The following is a 22,258-nucleotide window of genomic DNA, read 5'->3' on the forward strand; positions in this document are numbered from 1 at the left end:
TGTCGTCGTACGTACGCCGCGATTACGCGTGACGCACAGATCGGCTCGAGACACCGACTGCGTCTCACGCGAAACGCAGTATTCTCGCCGCGAGCTCGTACGCGAACCGTTTCCCCGTCGAAATTTTCGTCCGCGGTGCAATAACAGTTTCGTCCGTGGACTTTATTCGCGGAACGTGTCGTGTTGTGAACAGTTATTCCGCCGGTCGGTTCGTTCTCTGGTTTTCTCCGGCCGTGTCTCTCGAAGGAATGTGGAAAGTGTAGCGAGCGTGTACGACCGACGATACAGTTTTGAATAGTTCGAAAGTGAGTTCCGACGATCGATTAACAATGTTGCTTCGATCCTAGATCGCTTTCCCTTTTTGACATTTGCGACAGTGATTAGAATCGTTTATTTTCGATGCGAACCGCAACCGAGGTACGGATTTGACTTATTATTATGCAAATTTTATATCGTATCGGGTTTTTCCGTTTGATGCGTTAGGAAAATGTTCGCAACGAACGATATCGCTTCCAGTCGCGATAAAAGCAGAAATTTGCAAGGTTGTAAAAAATATAGCGACAATGGAAAATACGTAATGGTATGGTTAAAATTATAAATACGTTTATCGGCGTGTAATGAGAACAGCGCATGCACTGAATACCTATGGGCGCGAAAATTAAAACATCGATTTTTAGCACGGTCGATAAAACAGGCCGGTCAAAATTTAACGGCCTGTTAATTACCGTGTCGCCGATTAATTTTCACCTTTACGAAAAAATTGCGTCGCGACAGAGGAATGTAGCGGGTGATTTTTATTTTTCCTGTTGAGGAAAGAAACGAAGTTGGAATCCATGAACTGCAGCATGTAATAGGTGGCGATAATCGGATCCAATACGCATAAACGAGCCGAAACGCGAGATAAGCATCGAACGTTAAGTGATAGAAGAACAGCGTTGCGGTGAGCACACTCGGTTCACCGGCCGCATTTATTTATAAACGTGTAAAAGTGCTCGCTCGCCGATTTCTTTTTATCCGCGCATTCCTTTCAAGGCCCCTGCAGGGAACGGACGGACAGCAATGGTCTGACCTGGCCGTCCCCCCATGCACCGACCGCTTTCTACTTTGAACGGTTCAATATGGTGGCTCTTCGAAGCCTTTTCCTTACTTCACGCCTTGCCGCGAACTGATACCGATAGAGGTCGATAGAAACGATCCGCTGACCAGGAAGATTCCGTCGATCCCCCTCGAGCAACGCGACCGAATTTACGAAATTCCCCACCGCGTTTCGGCGCGAACGTGGCTCCCCCTTGAGTACCAAATATACAATAAGTTTGACAAAAATAAAGGATTTAGCGTTGGAATATTTTGATCGTTTCATCGAGCGTGTAAATGATTTCGAAGCGTAACGTGTTCGAGAGTAAGCAGTGATCCTCAAAGAGTTAAGTATATCTGTGTTTTGAAATGACGCGTTTAAATGGATCTAATTCCGGCCGAGGTCAAAGCTTCGTTTAATTGCCAAACACTGCCGTAGTATACTGTGATGTAAGATCAGGTGCAACGATACGAAGTGACGTTGTTCGAAACGATTATCGCGAGAGAGTCGAGGAACGTCCAGGGAAATTGGGAACCTGGCCGTTATCGCGTGTTTTTCGAGACCACTCGAGAATTTATCTCTATCGAAATCCGCGATAATAGAAATCCGAACTGCGCAGCTTGAATTTTAACCGTTTGTCTCTAGGTCAGGTTTCTCGTTTTAATTTTCCTCTAATTTTTTCCTACCGACCGATTGAACATTCGATTTAATACCGACCAGAATTAGAAAATAAATCGTAGGATTTAACTATCGTCGTAGAATCCAGATCTAGTTTTTCTTCTTTCTTTCTTTCTCTACGGTCTGGATTCACTCGTGTCGCATAAATAATGTGATCGTATCGACAGTTGCGTTGTTTCGAATAACTGTACCGGATAAAAATGACAAGGGAGCGAAGAGCGAGAAGGTACACTGTACGCGAGCGAACGGGGAAGGCGCGCGCGCGCTCGTGTGTGTGTATGCGCGTGCGTGCGCCATGCAAGCAACTTACGGAAAAGAGAGGGGAGAGGACGACGTGCACGAGTCAGCGATTCCAAAGCAGACTTTACAGGTTAGGTAACGTGTATCCATGGCGGTTTTTTCCCCCGTGGAGAAAGTTAGCTTAGGCGCACTTCGAGCGTAAAATCGTCTCTCGGTGCACTACGGTTCTTCTCTATTTTCCGTAACAACGAAACTAAGTAACCTTTCAACAACAAACGTGTCTTTTCTGTAATTATTGGTACTTTCTGCGATCCTCCGAAACGTTCACTAGGGTAAAATGCCAAATACTATAGTAACTATTACTAATAATATAGAATTTTTCGAGTATATAAGTCTAACTATAAAAAAATAAATAAAATCCTAGTATCTGTATCAACGATTTCGAGGTTATGTTTGTACTTCGTTGAACGAACACTAAATTTCACGTATGTGACCAAGTATACCGAGCTTTTATCTTACGAGAAATTGTTTCTTTCTGCGTCGACAAATGTTCCTGTTCGTCGTGATTTTTGCACCGAGTCGACTATGGTCGCGCGTCGATCGACAGTCAATATGATACGAATGAATCGTTTAGCAACAAGTGTCACGCGGCACTCGAAATGTCTATTCTTTCGATGTGATTAATGTCGCGCGACGACCGATCCTGCTGTTGGCGCATAAAGGTGTCGGGCTGCCATCTGTCGGCTAATTGAACAATTTATTTTCGGAAATATTTCCGTCCGCGCGCCGTGACTCAACCGGTCATTCGTGGAAATAATTTCTAGCGAGATTCATCTCTTCTCACTAAATGTTAATTATTACGCACGGAAACGCGAATATGACTCACTTCGAGGAAAGAATACGCGGACGTTCCCATGACGAGGAAAACAAACTTTACTTCTGCGCAAATCTCTGACGCTTTGACGTCGATTCCTAACCTACAACCGAACCGGAGACGTCCAAGCAGAATCGTGCATTATTCGAATTGTTTTGAATATACAGTGAAAACTCGATAAATGTCGCTACTCCGGGTCCGGTCAGCAACACTTACGGAATAGGAGAATCGTCTTTCGAATTTGATTGTAGTTTGCCGACGCTTCGAACGTAGAAAGAGTCAGTAGCTAAAGAAGAAAGAGGGACTGAAACTCGGATTTATCGCCCCAGTTTAAATATCCGCGTCAGTGTGACCACACTACTGCACAGAAGAAAGTTTTTTATTTTTTACTTTTTGTTAATAAAAATTTCACTATCATGTTGGGGAGATTTCTCTGATTAAAATGAGGCTAAACACGATATAAATCGGTCAATATTTGGTAGCATAATATTGAATTAAATATTGTACTTGCGAGTCTTTCTCTCTGTATTTATCCTTCTTGTGCTGTCCTTTTCTATGTTCGGAAATATCAAAGAACGACGCATCGAGGTGCTGGCTACATTTATCGAACGGGAGGTAGCTATTTTCAAACGGAACAGTTCCACCGTTTCGTAAGTGATCAAAAACTGCAACACATATGAAATAGGGGGTTTCGTTAGCTACCTCTGTTCGATAAATGTACTATCCACTGACCTTGCGAAGATACGAGTACACAATATTTAATTCAATATTATTGTAACAAATATTGGCCGATTTATATCGTGTTTAGTCACATTTTAATTAGAAAAATCTTCCCCACATGATAGTAAAATTTTTATTAAAAAAAAGTAAAAAATAAAAAACTTTCTTCTTGTACAGTAGTGTGGTCACACTGACAGGGACATTTAAACTAAGATGACGAAGGCAATAAAGATTTTTAAAGAAAGCCGCTACGTCTCCGGTTACACTTCGCCTCACTGGTTCAAGGGGGATCCCCCTAGTGGTGGGGATAAAAATGTATCATTTATGGAACAGCTCTTGAGGACATTTATCGAGTTTTCACTGTACGTACATTCGAGATAATTATTTTCATTTTCCTTTTTAATGACGGTGTCAGTTTACTTATTTTTTTGTATGCTTCTCTTGGTTTACTATTTCAGTGGACAGCATAATTCGATGCAATTTTCCATAATCGTCCTTGTATAACACAATCCACACAGCCGTTACGCAGCACAATGCAATTGCCAGTGAAAGAAAAAAAAACCATGACCAAGGGCATTTCACGAACTTTACGATATTTCATGCAACACGTAAACATAAAATGACGGAATGAACGCAGAGAAAAAAAAGTCCTATAAGGTAAATGTCTCACAGTGGGATATTTGTACCTAAAAAGCGGAAAGAGGTTAGGAGAATATGGGGAAGAAGAATGGAATTAATTACTGTGATCGATATTGTAACGTTCTTACTTTTAATAAGATTTCGATAGAACATAATTTTTTAAATCGTATGTATATATTTGTTACTTTTACATAAACTATGTAAAATAAAAGAATAACAACCCCGCTGTGTGTCGTCACGATACGCAGGATCCTTTTCCGTGGTGTTGCTTCCGACGTGCTGCACATAACCACACCGGAAAGTGGCTCGATTGATCACGGGGTCCCATCCGCTTTCGAGAGGGATGCCCGTTATATTTTGTAAAACGATTCCTATTAAATATTTCTTACTTTTACCTCCTATTACGAAGATCTGTTTTCGAATATCGTGACGCAGTTGCTTTTAAGGTTTATAGGTTATGAAACGAATTGTGTTTCAGGCGCATACGTTTGTACGGTTCGCGTTGCGAGTAATTGAAACGGTAGCAGATTCTTATGTAAATTCAGCATTATTTTCGAAGTCTCGCGGAGCAGAAACGCCAGGAAATTCGTCGTGTTCGAATATCCCGTTGCTCCCACATACGTATAAAAAGTGTATAAATAGTACATAACACGGTCTCATAATCTAGGCACGGATTAAGGAGGAGGTTAGGGGGTCTACAACCTCGGGCCCTGTTCTTCAGGGAGACTAATTTTTTTTAAATAAAATTAATTTTACAAACACAAAATTATAAATTTTTTATTATTTAAATGGTAACTAATTTATTTTTTTTTTATTTTAACTAATTTTTTTATGAATATTACACTGTTTTAATGACAGTAACGCAATTCTACAGTTGTATGCCAGAGGCACAGACGAGGTATATGAATAGACCTTTCACGTAATGTAATTTTTCGGCCGGAGTTTCTGGGGTCCCGGGACCCCATTACCATTTTCGTGTCACTCGCAACGTTATCAACAGATTCAGAAATTAACACAAGAGGAAGTGAGACAGAAAATAAAATTACATAAATTTTATTATTTTTTAACGGAATTAAAGCTGTAGGGTCTATCATTGGACATTAATCGATTAATTTCATTGGAGAAATCAATCGATTAAGAGTATTTAAAAATTTCAAGATTATTAAAATTCCTAAGGATGTATTTCATTGATACGTACACCGCAAATTCTCTATTTTTTATTTTAAATTGTAATACATCATTTATTAAAAAAATAACTCGGCAGAAACGTATTTGCGACTCGAAATCAGTTTAATCAGACTGTGCATCGGGCCCCCGGAAACTTCTCATTCCTCACTTTCGCACACTATGCCCAATTGCGTGTACGTGAGCTCGTTGAGTTTCGGAAGAGCCGAGAAGAACAGGCTGATACTCGCTTTCCTTCTCGCTCTTGCATCGCTGACGTCGCTTACATTTCTCGAAAGCAAGCCTGCTGGCATCGCCACCCGTTCGAATCGTCAGTAAACGACAAAAGCCATCGTGACTGACAGACCTTACATTTCTCGAAATCGGACCTGGGCGCTTTTTGAAGATTCATTGACTTTCCATACGAAGCGACCATGCGTTATATACATATACATGTTATACATGCTAGGAACTATAAGTTGTATAACTTTCGTCGTATATCTACTTTCTAATAACATGGGAAAATTTTAAAATATAAAAAAATGTAAGAATACTGTAGAATTTTTGCAATGGAGAATTATTGAAGGAAAATGAATTGATTATATACATATGTATATATTGGACACATCCCTCGCAAACACGCTGCAAACATTAATGAGAACAAAACTGCAAATCTGTCCTTTTTTAAAACCCCGCAACTGATCTTTGACTCGGAACTCGTCCTCTTCATTTAGCAATTATAATAAACATAGACTCATTAAAATTCGTAAAAATAACAAAGTTATAGCCATTTAGAGGGAAGAGTACCCAACGGTTAATAATCATACCAGAAATTTTAAATGAGTTTTTCTCGAAACCATATTTTCGAAATTGGCTGACATGATATCACAAATTCATATTGATTAATGGATTTGAAATTTATAGAGACATGCCTGTATGTTAGAAATTTTGCCTTTGACGGTTCTGGGGTAAGTCCTGTGCCGTTCCTCACAGTGCTCTTACCGGAAGGTCCCACGCCTTCCCCACTCCGTGGCCAGATCCTTCAGGACAAAGTCTTCATTTTGTCCAGCAGTACGACGTCAGGTCGTCTGCCTCTTTTAACTACTCTCTCTCTATTCATAAACAATCAATGCCTCGACACGCGCTACCTGGAGACCCAACGCGGTCGTCCGCTATCGCGTCACCCGTTGCCAGGCCTGTTTAGTCTCATTCGCTCTTTAAGCCACATGCCCCCCAAAACTCTGTCATAAATGTATCGTAGACTGAGCGTCCTTCAGTGGTCCTTACATTCGACTCTCTTGGAAAATACATTGCCGCTAGCGTTTCTGGAAAACAAAAGCCGATCCCCTATTTCGGGGGAATGTCCACGCGTCGCGTCCAACCATTGTTGCCGTGGCGAAATCGACTTTTTTGCCTTCGCTTTCGAAAAAGATTAAGTAAAAGAGTTTCTTTCATTGAAAGAACAAAAATTGTCCAGTCCTTTATTTTCAGTAGGGGCGGTGTCAACTTCCATTCATTTTCATATGATTGATTTTAATGAGTCAGCGTTTTTTTAAATTGCTAAACAAAGAGGACAAATAGGACAGTATTCTCAAATATTTTCAGATTTAAAAATTAAAAATTACAGTGAAATTTATTCGGTTGTTTAGACCCAATAGTATTAATAGTATAAATATATGAACGCACGTTCATAAGCATAGTAAAAAAATGTCTTTTTTTTAATAGTTAAAATATGATCAAGGGGTCCTAAAACGTGTATTTCCGTAAACAAAATTTTTGTTTCATTATGGTATTTTGCTTATACATTGTATACGCCTACATAGGTCGGAAAGTCAAAAATACCTGGGCAGTCGAGAATCTCGGCTCAAGATTATGCGAGATCGAATTTCGGCTGTGTTAAGAGCAAGAAGGATAGACTGACATTCGCCGCCTTTCTCGAATCCTCGAAGAGATACGAAACGCCAGAACTCATATACAAGGAGGTTGGCATTAGTGTGTGTAAGTGGAGGGGCAGCTCCCTTTAGGCACGGGTTTGCCATCTGATAATACTGCACTGTCTTTTTCAATTCTCCCCATAGTCAACTCACATGTATTTACGCACACATTCAGCTGGCTGCCCATTAATACTAATTCAGTGCCTAGTTTCTTAACTAACCGCCATCCATGAGAAGAGGCCGCTAAAATTTTCAGGTCGGTATGGCAGTCAGATTCGGCCGCGAAAGTCCATAAGGTGAAAGGTCTATTCATATATCTCGTCTGTGCCAGAGGCATCGTCACCGACAAGAAATTCGCAACCGAATTGTGCTGACCATAGATGTCGGTAGTGAATCGTTATCTTCTTTCTGACTACTCTCCGATTACAGCCGGTAGGATTACGAAACCGTTAATATTTCTTTCTTGTTGATCGGTAAAGCGATATGGAGGTGTTGTTTAAAAATCTTTGCACGAATTAGAATCATTTTACTCGTTGCATACCGTTATTCTCGAAATTCGTACGAACAGAAAATCGATCGCGAACGTGACACGCTTATAACCTCGTAAAAAAAAAAGTATTTTCTTAATTGCATTACTCTTGTACAATCAGGCGCAAAATCGGCAAACGTGGCTCAACAAACGTATCGCGTTTTGCAGCAATTGGCACGATTATAAAGTATTTAATATAACTTTAAATCGCTTCGTAAATAAGTCGAATATCAGGAAACTAGAAACAGGAGTAGGATCGATGGCCGGATGCAGTGATCCTCAACCTTTCTCGCAAATCCCTTTCCACAGTTAAATTTCGTCCGCCAACGTCTTCCGTTTTATTGCAAAATAGATATAAATTACAAACGTTAACACACCGACTGAGATACGATACTGGAATCCAAATTTTGATTTGCCAATTTAATACTGTAGTTTTAAGCGAAACAATATAAAAAAAAAAAATAGTCAGAAAGAAGTAAATAAATTTTCCCAACACCAGTTCAATTACAAAAAAAATCTAGATTACTAAAATTTAACGTTAAAATAATCAAATTGGCAACCCTGCCTCGGAGTGTTCGCTGGGGAACGCTCGGTGTTGGTAATACGAGAACTTTCTGAACGCGTTGTAGAATCGTAATGTGGTTCGTTTTAAATGCGAAACCTTCCGTTCTTCTGTCTCTCCTCGACTCTATTTCTCGATCGAAGATTTTATGCCAGAACACGGCTGGCTCGTGGCGGCGCAGGAACGACGGAAGTTACATAGTATTTGGGTCAGTGGCGACAATAGTGGAAAAGAATACGAGAAACTGTCCCAATTATCAGCGCTGTACGCAACACGTAAATACGTACTTACGTGCCACTAGCCTGCCCTGCCCTGCCCTGCCCTCTGTAGTCGTGCGCGCGTTCTTTCCCGGTAATACCGTTAGGCGAGCATTTTTTTTTCTCTCTTCGTTTTGTTAACGATCGAAAAGACAAAATACTGGCTGCAACTCAGTGGTAATAAATCGCAAGATAACCTTGATATTTGTAAACATAAATTTACGGTTGCGAATAGGACTGATATCTACCATTTCAAGGTCACTTAAACCTCTATCTCAAAGCTAAATGTTTCCATTTCCACAATCATTTTATATCTTTTCGAAAATCTCGTCGTCGATAAGAAACAAAAATATGTGGTCCTGTTAGAAAACACAAGATAACCTTGATTTCGCTATAGAAGCAGGTTTTTAATAATATTATTATTTTTATTATCCGCTGTCCAAACGTAATTTTTCTCCAAAACTGTTTCTTGTTGGATGGCCGTAAAAATCGTGAAAAATTGTTTGCAATTTGCGACCCAATTAAACGGTTCTCTTTCTTTGTCTGTTTTTAGACGCTAAGATGAGATTGGAGGAGGATCTAGTGATACGTAGGAGCCGACCCACGATGATTTCCGCCAAGTATCGTGCTAGGGAAGAACGCCGTCGTCTGCTGAAGATCTCGGCCGGCAAGCTGAGGAGGATCGAGGATCCCGAGGCCAGCCTTTGCAGATCGGTTCTCATAAACAACGCTGTTAGACGACTTCAGCGCGAAAATCGGGACGAAAAGACGAGGAACTACGGTCTCCCGGTGGTCACGTATCTGAATGACTCCACCAAAGAGAATAACGTCTCTGGCAACCTTATCGTCGGCGTGACAGACGACGAAGCGTCCTCGAGAAAGAGGTATGTGATCGTGTTGTTTGTTCTTGAAACAACGATCGTATTAACGCTAGGTTTACGGGCATTGATTGTACATATTTTTATCGATACTCGTCGTGTTGGATTGCTAACAAATAATAGTTATCTTTCCGTGAATCTAGCATTAAATTTTATTACAAAGTTCACGAATAATAGGAAAACTAGTTTTAAATAAATATATGTCCGCGATTTCTTTGGTGACCCGCGTTGTAACGGGAGCTAAATTAAACCGCAGAGTTTATAGCGATAGGGTTAAAGTCGGAGGGGCCGGTGCCGCGTTCGAAAGGGCAATAGAGAGGTTAGGTTGGTTCGAGTTTACGCAGTAACGGAAGAAGAGTGCGAGATCTTAATCGTACCAGCTAGAGATTTGTTTTACATAATATAAATTACGCAAGCGACAGCGAATCGCGCAAGATCGTTGCGCAATGCGTTCGGGACCGTAGACTCGTACCGGGCGTACCTAGCGGGCCCGAAGTTGGAAGACAAGAGCAAGTTTTCTGCTCCAGTGTGCATTTTAGGACGACGATATGACCGCAGTCGCCGTTTGCCCTCTGTCGGCGTCGCGTGGAAGGAAAAGAAATCGCGTTACGTTTGATAGATCCGCCGTCGTAGATGCGTCGGTAAGGTGTATCTGTAATTTGTTCCGCGGGACGATAAAGCAGATCTAAACGAGACCCCGTGACCACGGTAGAACCGTTTATAGCGAAAGGCTATCCCCTGAATACATACTTATGCAACAGAATCTCTCCAATTCAAATTATATGCTTTGAGAATAAAATAGACTTGTTGCAGGTTTTGCATTTAAAATTAACCCTTTTGCAGATCAGTTCGTTTTTCTCCGAATCAAATTCACCTTGCACGATAAAATTTTTATTAGAGAATAATAGCTTTACGTCGGATGTTATCTTTGAAAAAAAACTAATTTACGTTACGAATTTTCGGAATTATCGGATTGTTAGGTTATGTTCGTAAAAAACCGACAGAAAGTTCCGTCTTACCGATGAGTATGATTTCGTTCCGCAGATTGAGCGATGACACGAGGAACGACGGAATCAGTCCCAAGCGACAAAGGCACGACGACCTCGACCTCCAGGACGACGTGTTCAGCGACTTCTACATCCTGCCGCCCACGCCGCGTCTACTCTCTCACATAGACGAGGTCCAGGAGCCGGAGTCGCCGCATCACCATCACTTGGTCTACCCGGAGGATCGTCTGAGTTCCGTGGACGTACGATCGGGAACGACGATCGTGAACACGAGCACCGCGAACACGACGAACAGCAGCAGTACCACCACGTCCGCGAGCAGTTGTTGCAACTCGGTGATGTTCCCCGGCGAGTTGGACGACACCGGCGCTCAGCTGACCAGCGTGACGAGATCCAGCGACGTCGGTATGATGGAGACCTCCGACGTGGTCGACCCCGACAGGATCTGCGACTTCAGGTTCGCGGACTCGGCGAAAAGCCTGGAGGAACGTTTGGTCGAGCTGCAGTCGTTGGACGAGCATTTCGACCTAGCCAAATTCGAGAGAAACAATAACCAGAGCTGCGGTCGTGCCTTCCACGACATCCAGACCTTCCACAGCCTAGTGCCCGGTCTGGAGACCTAGAAGGCAGCCTCGTGCCTCGAACACCACCCTCCTGTCGTCCTGTCCGGCCCGACGGAGAACCACGAGCACGACGAGGCGACCACGCGGGTAAAGGGTTTCGCGGCACGCGCGAGGAACCACGCCGAGGATGAACCTGGACTCGGAGGGTGGTGACTGTCTCTCGATCGTTAGACGTGTACGGTACCGAGGATTCGAACGAGAAGCGCCCTCTGGGATCGGCCATAACCTCGAAACACTCCGGGGATATGGCGGCTGCGAATCGATCTTTCTATCGCTATTTTGGGGGGATACGGGATAGAAAAATGATGGGACTTTTTACACGGATCCAGCGGGCACAGACTTCTCTAGAATTCGACGAAATGTTTTTTCGTCGTTCGCGTACAGGCACCGGATACCAAATGTTTGGTACCGAGCGTTGTACGTGCGAATATCGGTACCAGAATATCCTGAACTATGCATACGTATATGTAATTTGTATATATTCGAGTACGTTTGTAAGAGCACGTTAACGATAACATTAGATGAATTTTGTAGTAGAAATTTCACGGTGATGTACGAAAGCAAATCGGGGGGTCTGTTGCGACAAAACAGGATCGGGCAGCTCCACTGTCGAGTAATTTTAGAAAACCAATCAAAAATCATGTACCGTCGGCTAATAGTTGCTTTGAGAAACTTTTACACCGAGTTTGAAACCTATACACCTTTTATTTTTCTAACGAATACAATTTAAATACAATTTAAGCTCGCATTTTCCATCGAGATAGGAAAAAGGTAGAAAACATTCGCTAAAATGATTTAAAATAAGAGAAAATTTTATTCCGATCATTACGTACGATCAAATACGAGTTTATGAAATTATCTTCACGAGAATTCCGATTTTAGTTGATTTTAAAACCAGTTCTTTACTTGCATGGTTTAACGAGTCTCTATATTTTGCAATTTTTAGTGGCAATCGACTCTTGTAAGCTGGCTGAAGATTGGTCGTTGCAATCGATGGTTCCTTTTTAATATTTAACGATTTTTTATTGGTACTCGTAAAGTTGCAATTCTCGTTGCATCGAATCGTGCCTTTCGGAACCAAACGAGTTTCATAACCTAACAATCTGTTTTCCGTAATTAAATATTTCTAAAAAAACAGCCATATTTATTGCTCGGAGCTAACCTCTGTTCATATCGAACGAAAGATTACATTTTTTGTTGATAAAATATAAGACGCGTAGAAGAAAAATGTCTAATAAGTGGAGCTGCCTCTTTCTTGCAGTAAATCCTTCGATCGTTGAACGCAAAATAAAGCGAATGGAGAACGGATAAACACTGAATGCAACGTACGCCTGTATAAATGCCTTCAGAGTAGCGCCGTGAATCGATGTAAATGTTGGTGGTGTGCGATGAAATCGAATGGATTCACTGTGCCGCGCGATAATGCCACGATGGGCCTTAATTGTTGTGCACGTTCTTCGATTTCTGTTCGGTAATGTTACGTTTCGCGTTCCTCCTTCGTTCCGCCAATAGCGAGGAGTTGTTGTTCGTATGGTTTCTCTTGTTATTATTTCAAGACGAGCGACAAATTACTAATCGATGTAAAGTCTTGTGAAAAATTGCCGTTGTACAAGTTTCCGTATTATAGTCGGATAATAATCAAACACAAATTGGTCGCTGAAAGCCACTTTATTAACTTTCGAGTTAAATGCATCGATAACAAACGCCTTTGAGATTTTTTAACAAAGGCTCGAACTGAAAATCGTAACCACCGAAGCGACTTCCGAGTTGCCAATTACTTTCGATCCGACTATAATTAACGAATAGTTTCTGGCCGATCGTGACACGACTTCCGTGAATCATATCACGTTCGAGAACGCGATTTTTCAGAGCGAAATCGACTGACTAAACAATTGTTTGCCAGTCGGTCGCTTCCGCTGCTTAGTATTTCCGTTCACGAAAGTATTCTCAGTTTTATATTTCGAATCGTCGTAAATGTTTTACCGTTTCGACCGTGCGTGGGGATATTTCGTTGACTTCTCGTTTCGCGGCGAACAACGTTCGCGGTGAATTTTTTTTGTAAAATCTTTTGTTACGATAAAAACGCAATTGTGCATATGATTTGTATTCGAAAATGTTCTTGTATATAATGTATTGTTTAAAAAGATACATATAGATGATGTTCGAGCGGTAATAAGGTGTATCTTTAGCATGGATTCAGCAGACACTGTACGGTGCAATACTTTTGTCCTTTCAGTTTCCCTGTTGGGGACGCGTGGTAGATGCGGGGATTGACAACGTTCTGAAAATAACTACTTCGAACTGTTATCTATTGGCTCATATCGGAATGGTTACAAAGAATGTTATTATAACTGTTATTGAGAAAACGATTCTAATGTAATATTATCGTTTCTACTTAAAAGCAACAATGTTTTTCCTACCAAGAGATTAAATAGATGCAAAATATTATTCTAACGATTAAGAAAGAAAATTGTCCACGAGAGAAAAGGAGCTTCAACGTGCAATTGGAAACTGAAGTTGAATAACTGTAACTCAAACCATAACCTAAATCGACGTTACATCAGAACTGTTCTTACAACAGTTACAACGCTAATTTCAATTCTTCGTAACCGTTTCGAGAACCGAAATCGATATTGTAACAGTTTTCAATCCCTTGGTAGAAGCCGTGAATCAACGCCAAGCATGAATCAACGTTGTTATACAGTTACGTGAAAAATGCTCGACGTCGAATTCGCGGACCACACGGTCACTTTGCGTTGATCCGTTCGCAAGAGTGCCGCGCTATCCTTTTCCCCTAACTTATCTCCCCCCACCCCCCACCCCACCCGTTCACAAAAGTGCTAAAAAGGAATTGGATATTCGACGACGTATTTGTCTTTCGCGGGCGACGCGGCTCGCCGTGGCCCTACTTTTTCTACGTTTCATTCAAACGGAACGGTTTTTTTTGTACGTTTTGCAGGATCGATACTCCCAACCCTCCGCCAAATTCTTTTTTTTTACACAGGATAATAACGCGCGTTAATCCTTTCGACGCCCGGGAGTGATTCCGAACGACGGAACGAAGCGCCCTCTGTACGATTCGTCGCGTGACTGTAGCGCCCGAAGGGTTAACGCGCATCTATGTGTTGCATAATCATTGATAATCGAATCATCGTAAACGTTTATACAAACTTGTAAACCGGTCGAAGGAAATAATAGAAACGAAAACAGTGAAACGATTATTCGTTGATCAAAAGCGTGGAAATGATGCAAAGAAATCCAATCTTCCTTTCGATCGCTTGAACCGCATTTCGGGAGAAAGTCAAGACCGATACAGTCGGGAACGATTACGTTGTTCTCGTTGGAATGTGTTGACTCGATCTCGTTGGTTCAACGCGTCACACTGTAAATAGCTGCCTTAGCACCCTTAAAGTAATCAGCTATGTATAAAGTTTCGTACGTTGTTTAGGTTTTTAGTACATAGTTATCCGAGATCAGTTACCAATTATACGAACAAATTGCAAATAAACTGCAAAAATATAATCTTTGCGTTGGCTCGATCCTCTCTTATATCTCCTCACGTTGCACGGGATTACCTCAATAACGAGACGAGGGAAATACAAATTTTTGGTACTTTTTTTTATTGAGTGTTGCGAATATATACAAAGGATGGCGAACTAATAATAACTATTACATTAAAACCAAATAAACAAAGGTTATTATAATGGTATTAACGTGTGTTAATATTTATTTAAATAACATAATATTCGTAACGATGTGTGCCGAATTTCCAAAAAGGAGTTTGTCACTGCGTACGCCAAAAGCGTCTCTTTGTCATTTGTTTATATTTTTTTCTTTTTTTTTAATTGCCTTCACGCTGCATCGACATTGCTTCGTAATGTTAAATTCTCGAGGGAAGAAAAAGTTATGTTCAAGATCGAAGTCGATATTTAAAGAAATAAGTAAAACCGAGTTTACCTTTTTTGTTTAAGAGATCGTGATCGTACATTTCCATGAATCGCGAATCGAGAGACGCGTACATTTCCCGTTTTACGGCACACAACGGGTGTGATGCAAGTATTAAAAAGTGAAAAATTTCTATCGTTTTTACAGCTCGCGTCCGTTTCCGTCTAGCCTGTAAATTTGTGCGTTTAAAGAGTCGCGACTCTCAGCAATTGTTCATCGTACAACGAGCAGAGGACTAGGATGATCGTATGGTGCGATTACTGGTCTCACGGAGATACAAAATCGGGTAAAAAATGTGAACACGTGTGTTTCTTTCCCTTCGTCGATGGCGAACACAAGTAGGCATCCGACGAGAACACTCGTTATTTTGTTGAATTCGCGATCATGAAAACATCCGAAACGATTTAACGTTCTCCAGACGACGACGATTATTCTCGTTCGGTACGATCGAATCTCGAACGTTCGTCGGGTATGGATACTCGACCGAACGCAGTGAATTTTGATGGACTATTAAAAACACATCCTTGAAGAAAGGTTACAGAACGGGTTGCGACTCGTGCACAACAGAGACATCCGTACGAGTATCGATCGATTCCGCGAGTACGAAGTTTTCTGAAGTTAGTCGAGAAACAGCAGCGATGTTGTTCGCGGAGTCTGTGCCTAACGCACCGCTCGAAAACCAAAGGAAACTCATAACACTTCACGGTACCTAAAATCTAACGCGCGATAGTTTCTTTCGTTCCTCCCGTTATTATTGCTTCTTTGTTTTCAGTTCTCATTGCTAACAGCGACCTCTCGGCTCTCGATCCGCGTAATAAAATATTTTTCCCTAAGTGAAACCGATCGGTCGATCAGCTGTTGGTCGCTTCTCGACCTGTTTACACGCTCGCCCATCGTCGTCCAGCTTAAAAAATATTTCTTCGCAGCAGGCAACATCGAATGATTTCTTTTTACTTCGTCCTTGAATTTTCAATCGAGGAACGATATTGTCAACGTCGTGATATCAATAAGGCTCGCGCGCGGAATTATCCGTTTCATAACCTAATTTCGATCGAGATAGTAGTAACACAGACGAGCTAACAAATCGTTTTTAGGTTAGGACACATAGCGCGATAAGAATTTCATACCATTCGTCAATGTGGGCGTTTTGTTCTTGAGAAATTTTACTTTAAAGTTTTATTATAAATACAGGCGATGTGGAAAGTATGTTTCCCATATTTTTATGATATGTACCATCCCGATAGTTGTATGGAATTCTTCAAGAAGCTCTTCCTTAAAAAAATATTTAAGTAATATTGTAATTACTGTGTTTACGCCTAACACTGCCTATATTTATGATAGAACTTTAAAGTGAAATTTTGCTTTCTACTTGGAAAGTTATTTTATTCGAATTGTAATTTTAAGAAATCAGCAGTTTAACCATAATACGAAACACCCGGTACATTAGCTGAATGAACGGCCTTTAAGGCAGGGGCAGAATATTATCTGCAAATTAATCGAACGATCCGTTGATATTTACATAGAAATGTCTGGGACAACGATCGAATTTATTAATCGCTCGTTCGATCTCCAGGCCTCGATTCTGTTTCTCGCGAGCCCCGCCAGAGGCATATGTAGTTACGACTACTGTCAGTAGAAACACCACTGTACGTTTCAGACATACTTATTCTTGGAGCCGCTAACGGTTCTCCGGCCATTTGTGATCGTATGGATTTACTACTAGCGTATTCACACCACATAGACAAAGTCGGGCAAACTTTACTCGTGAATAACGAATAAAATTTTTAGATTTATTCGTAAATTGGCGTCTTCGTTCGCCTGGATAACGATTCAAAAAATCCATTCGATACTATATTTTCGAACATTCTAACAACGAATATGAAATGAAGAGCCGTTTGTCCGTTGCTCAATTGGAATTGAAATATTTATTGAAATATCAGACTGAAGTATGTCTCGACGAGCAAACGGAGACGTAATTTATTCGATCGAATAAAATTTTGCCGATTTCTGGCAACGGGAGGTTAGAACAGAGATCAGAATCGAACCCGTTAGTCACGACTATTTTTAACCATCGAGGATTCGAATAAGAAAAAATTCGTCAGTACGCGTGTTCGTTCGGTCCAAAAGAAATCATTCGACGATTCCTGCTCCCCATTTGACTACAATAATTACACGTGTTTTTTTTTCTTTTGATCACAAAAATAGAATTCTTAAAACTTAAACTCAGTTCACTCACTCTCTCTCTCTCTCTCTTCGTCTCGCGTGCGTTCCCCCACTCTTTGTCCTCTATTTTCTCACTTCCTTCGTGCACGAAGATCCATTACGCACACACGCGAGCGACCATTTGTCGAGTAGTATGCAGCAGTTGGCGTTTCGCAAAACATTTATTACGTTCAAACGTTCGTTTAATTTCGTTAGGTTATAATTTGAAAAATTACGTCAACGTTTAAACGATTCTCGCAGGGACTTGTACCGGTATTATATCGATCGTATTGTCATAACTCGTATAGAAACCGAAATATTGAGATGCTGTTTCGTGAAAATTTTCAACATTTGTTTTAAATAGAGCCTCGCGTACTGAAATCGATATAATACCAAAATCGCTAAGACCCTTTTCACAAAAGAACCGAGCAAAATTGTATACAAATAACGGGTGACGAATAAGAACACAGTACAGTGATTTGATCGCGATGAATCGTTAGACTCGACGAGAAATATAATTTTATTCTATGATTCGAATTCTAATTTTCGTTAAACGAGCAACGGGTAAAAAGTTTGTATATCGTATTTTATTTGTTGTTCGATGTTTGTATTTCGGTAAAAATTTTTTGCACGTTTCCGTCGTCCAACGACCACTCGATTCCCATCGTTTCGATAAATATCTTTACAATTTTAACAATTCATTAGCCTTGTGATCGAAGCGATTGAGTTTCTAAACGAAAAAGAAAAAAAAAAAATGATTCGACGAGTCCAATTTCTGGGGGGGGCGAAAAATGTATATTTTAACGCAAAACTGTAATCGATACACAGAATCTTACAATAATCGAATACGCATCGGTTAAATGTTTAGTTGTTACGTTAAAGGGCAAAAATAAAAGAGCAAAAAAAAAAAAAATTGTGAACGGGGTAGGAAAAGAAACGAAAGATAAACACAATTGAAAGATCCCACGAGTCTCGGCGAAGAATCTACGCGCTCGAACGAGGAAACTACCGTATTTATCTCGATACACCGTTGTCCACAAGAGTCACACACGTAACAAAGAAAGATTTGTAACAATTATTCTACAACAACGGTTTATAAAAACTGTGTCCTTGTCCTCGCATGTCCTTTCGTTTCGAGAAGAGAAAAAAAAGAAATATTAACAAACTGAAAGAGGATTGAAATTTTCATATGGATATAATAATAATAATAATAAATAAAGGAGGGGCGATCCTCGACAGACGAGAAATCCAATCGAACGGAATCGCTGTTCTGTACACGCACTTTCAACGTACACCACCGTTCGTAATACGATCGTTCTCGAACAGAAAAAGAACTCTAAAAAAAAAAAAGAAAAAAAAAAGTCCAAAAAAAATTTAATCAAATTTAAAAAACAAAAAAATCTGTGTATAGAACTGTCAACAACGTTACTGTAAAAGTTTACGTTATTAGTTTCGATAGAAAAATACGGTTCAACATGCACTGCACACAGCTCAGTAAATAGCATCGCGATTTTAGACGCTACCCACTGTCCGTCCATAACAATAATTACATTGAACGTCAATATCTATTCGATCGGTGATTCCGTTTCTTCTTTAGTTTCGATATACATATATTTATACTTTTATTTATATATATATATATATATATATAGCTGTATATATATATATATATAGATAGATATATCAAAAATATCCTTAATAAAATAGATCATTTAATATGTATAGCGTACTCGTCGAGTACCTTTCTCATCATATCCGCTCTTTCTCTTTATATATATATATATATATATATTTATTAATAACGTTTAGTATTTTATATATATATGTATATATATATATTTTTTTTTTTCAATATACATATAATATCCACGTCGATATTCTTTACTATCGTTTGCACGCGATCCACGTTGGTCACGGCCACGCAACATTTTTATACGTCCACGTGTGCCCGGTGTGTACATTTTTATTTACGTTTGTTTCTACGTGTCGCCACGTGAACGGTTTTTCCCCCTCAAAATTAAGCTACGCGCAAGTCGGGTTCCCGGGTTCATTTTCTGTGTTGCAACCTCCATTCACGCTGTTCGTTTCTCATTTGCTGTTTCTCGACTTTCGAAACGTTCCGTCTCTATCTCTCTCTCTCTTTCTCTCTCTCTCGCTCTTCCTTTCCGCCGGCGGGAATTGTGCTTAAATATCAATATTATTCGTGCGGACAAAAGATTGTTCAACGATTCAGCAAAACACTTTTTACTTGCTACGAACGTACAATCTTGTCGCTTAAAATCGTTGGTGGCTTCTGGGGAACTGTATCAGAGTACACTAGTAATATTAGAATGCAGTGAGAAGTCACTAGAGTCTCAGAATTACATAATTGCGTCAACAATGATCCAAAGATTACATAAAATATATGCTACTATATTAATCTGTGCCAACAGGGAATCGATGACTGTAACACTTTAGTATACCTCAATGTCACTCTTTGAACAGCAAAATTGTACTATGACAAATTAAAGTATCACTGAATCACATCTCAGTGTCACTGCACCATCACAAATTTTAGGACTGTACTATTGTATATTATAGTGTTACAGACTTATCAAGAGTTTGAGAATTACGCTACTATGAACCATAACACAGTTGCATCAGCAGTAGTCCAACAATTACAGAACCACTGCTAAATACTATAGTATTGTTCAGTATTAACAGGGTTACGAAGACTATAATATTGTAATATACTTTAGTGTCATTGCATCACCAGGAAAGTGAGAATTATGCTATTGTATCTGTAAATGTCTTTCTTTTTTGAAGATTGAGGTACACTATTGTATACTTTGATATTACTCTATTTTACCAGGGATCTAAATATTGTAATGCCGCAGTATATCATAGTATAACTTATTACCAGGTGTTAGAATACCAAACTACAATATAAAGTACCATTTGTCCACTAGGACTGCGAATGTTGCAAAACTCAGTACTAAAATGCTACTGCATCAGCAATGGTTTGAAGATTACAATACTATATACCATGATATTTTCTCTGTATCTTTAGTAATCTAAATGTTCTAATATTATAGTACACCTTAGTCATCTGTATCAACGAATTTTTAAGACTACCCTACGGTATACTATAGTATCAGTGTGTTAAACCATCTGTCATGCGTGTCAAAATGTTTCAGATCATTTTCCTAATTTGTACAGTTTACACCAGAAAGCCTTACAACAGTTTCAAGCGCAAGAAGTCCGGATACCATAAGAGCCTCATAAAACTTCTATCGTTCTAAATGCGTAGAAAAATACATGGCATGTCGAAATGATTACGAAGAAAAACGACCAATGAAATTTAGCGTCGATATCAGACCGAAGAAACAGAACAATAGAAATCTTTGGTCAACGATTTCTAAATTTTTACGAATCCGTCGACAAACGATCCAACAAAATGAGACGAACAAATACACCAGGAATACAACCGAGCAATTAAAATTTTTTACCCAGCCTCGAAAGCCATTCGCTCGTCCGTGCAACAAAAACTAACCTCGATCGTCCGAACCAGTATCATTCTAGCTCAACCACAGCCGACAGTATACAAGTTTCGTTATACATAGTAACCGGATAGAAATCCTCTTGAACCGATTCAGTTTCACGGTTTCCTCCGAATGGAAAACGTCTCTGAGCTTGAACAAAAAATATTCGTGAACGCGTAACTAGTGCAAAGGCGATACAATGATAAAAGTTAACGGGGACACGTTCGATAAAAAAGACAGCCAATCTGGTTCAAGTCGAAAACGCCGCGAAATCGCAACCTTGCTTCCACTGATGTCGATTTTTAATCAGTTCAAAAGTAAAGGTATCCCTACTTCGAATATGGACGTTCAAATCGTCCCGCGTGTCTTTATTTTTCGTTGCTCGATCACCAAATTGTCCTCGCCTAACAAACACACTTGCTCCTTCTTCGTTTTCTTTTTTTCCTTTTTTTCCATTTTTGTTTCATCGTTTCTCGAACTATGTACAATCGATAACGACGCTACGATGTAGCTTTTCTTTAAGGCAATCGTTCTAACGAGGCGACGGAATACGCTGAATCTCGCGCATCTGGACGAGAACGAGGGGAGTTTAGTCCCATTTCAAGCAAAAGGTACGACGAATTGCAAACTCTTCGACTTTCACGTGGCGACAGTGCACAAGACAAAGAAGAAGAAGAAGAAGAAGAAGAAGAAATAGAAGAAAAAGAACACGGGCTTATTGCCACCCGCGAAACTAACCTCTATTCGCGATCGTGTTACACGATTGATAAAGGAATTCTTCGCACGACGATTCAATTCGTCGTAGCATGTTATAATTGCATAATTCGTAATGAAATAATAATAATAATAATAATAATAATAATAATAATAATAATAATCGGTTATTAACTAAAAAATAGTAATTATCAGTTATGTACAATGCAATATAATGATGTATAGTAACGTAATAAATAAGCTCGAGGCGTAGATCTACACCTACCTAGAGTGTATTTACCAATTTCACACATTAACACTTATTGTATTCCGCTTATAACAATCGCCCGTTATTATAATTAATTACAAGTCGTCATTATGCGCTCCTCTGGCGAGCAGGCCAAAATATATTTTCTAATGTACAATTGATTAAGGGGTGTCGCCACCGCCATTTTAAACGATTCCAGGTAGACAAAATATATTACTGGCGAACGGAATATACAGGGTATTTCGTCTGGACCGGATCACCCGACGTATCTTCGTCACTTTCGTCGGCAGAAGGATACGAAAATCACGCGAACCAAGCATAAACCATCCTTCTATAGCCTTCGATTGTCGACACTCTCGTATTTCTCCTAATTTCAAGATCATCGGTTTTTTTTTGTTTGTTTCTTTGTGATTGCATGTTTGACCGTGTAGGATAAGTTGACCATTGGA

The 22,258-nt window shown here is 40.1% G+C and overlaps 1 protein-coding gene across 5 annotated transcripts in view; it reads left to right on the forward strand.

Annotated features, from left to right (window-relative positions):
• LOC122397397 overlaps positions 1–18,252 on the forward strand; it is a 100,321-nt gene extending 82,069 nt beyond the window's left edge. The window contains exons 1-3 of one of the 5 annotated variants that reach the window (XM_043396536.1): positions 51–417; positions 9,226–9,556; positions 10,595–18,252. In XM_043396536.1, coding sequence (XP_043252471.1) covers positions 9,234–9,556; positions 10,595–11,180 — 909 coding nt within the window. In that variant the 5' untranslated portion in view covers positions 51–417; positions 9,226–9,233 and the 3' untranslated portion in view covers positions 11,181–18,252. The other 4 variants (XM_043396537.1, XM_043396538.1, XM_043396535.1 and 1 more) reach the window with 4 other exon arrangements.
• The last annotated feature ends 4,006 nt before the right edge of the window (positions 18,253–22,258 follow it).

Source organism: Colletes gigas, unplaced genomic scaffold (genome assembly GCF_013123115.1).
Source record: "Colletes gigas isolate AHSC1104 unplaced genomic scaffold, ASM1312311v1 Colletes_gigas_Sc00009, whole genome shotgun sequence".
NCBI classification, from domain to species: Eukaryota; Metazoa; Arthropoda; class Insecta; order Hymenoptera; family Colletidae; genus Colletes; species Colletes gigas.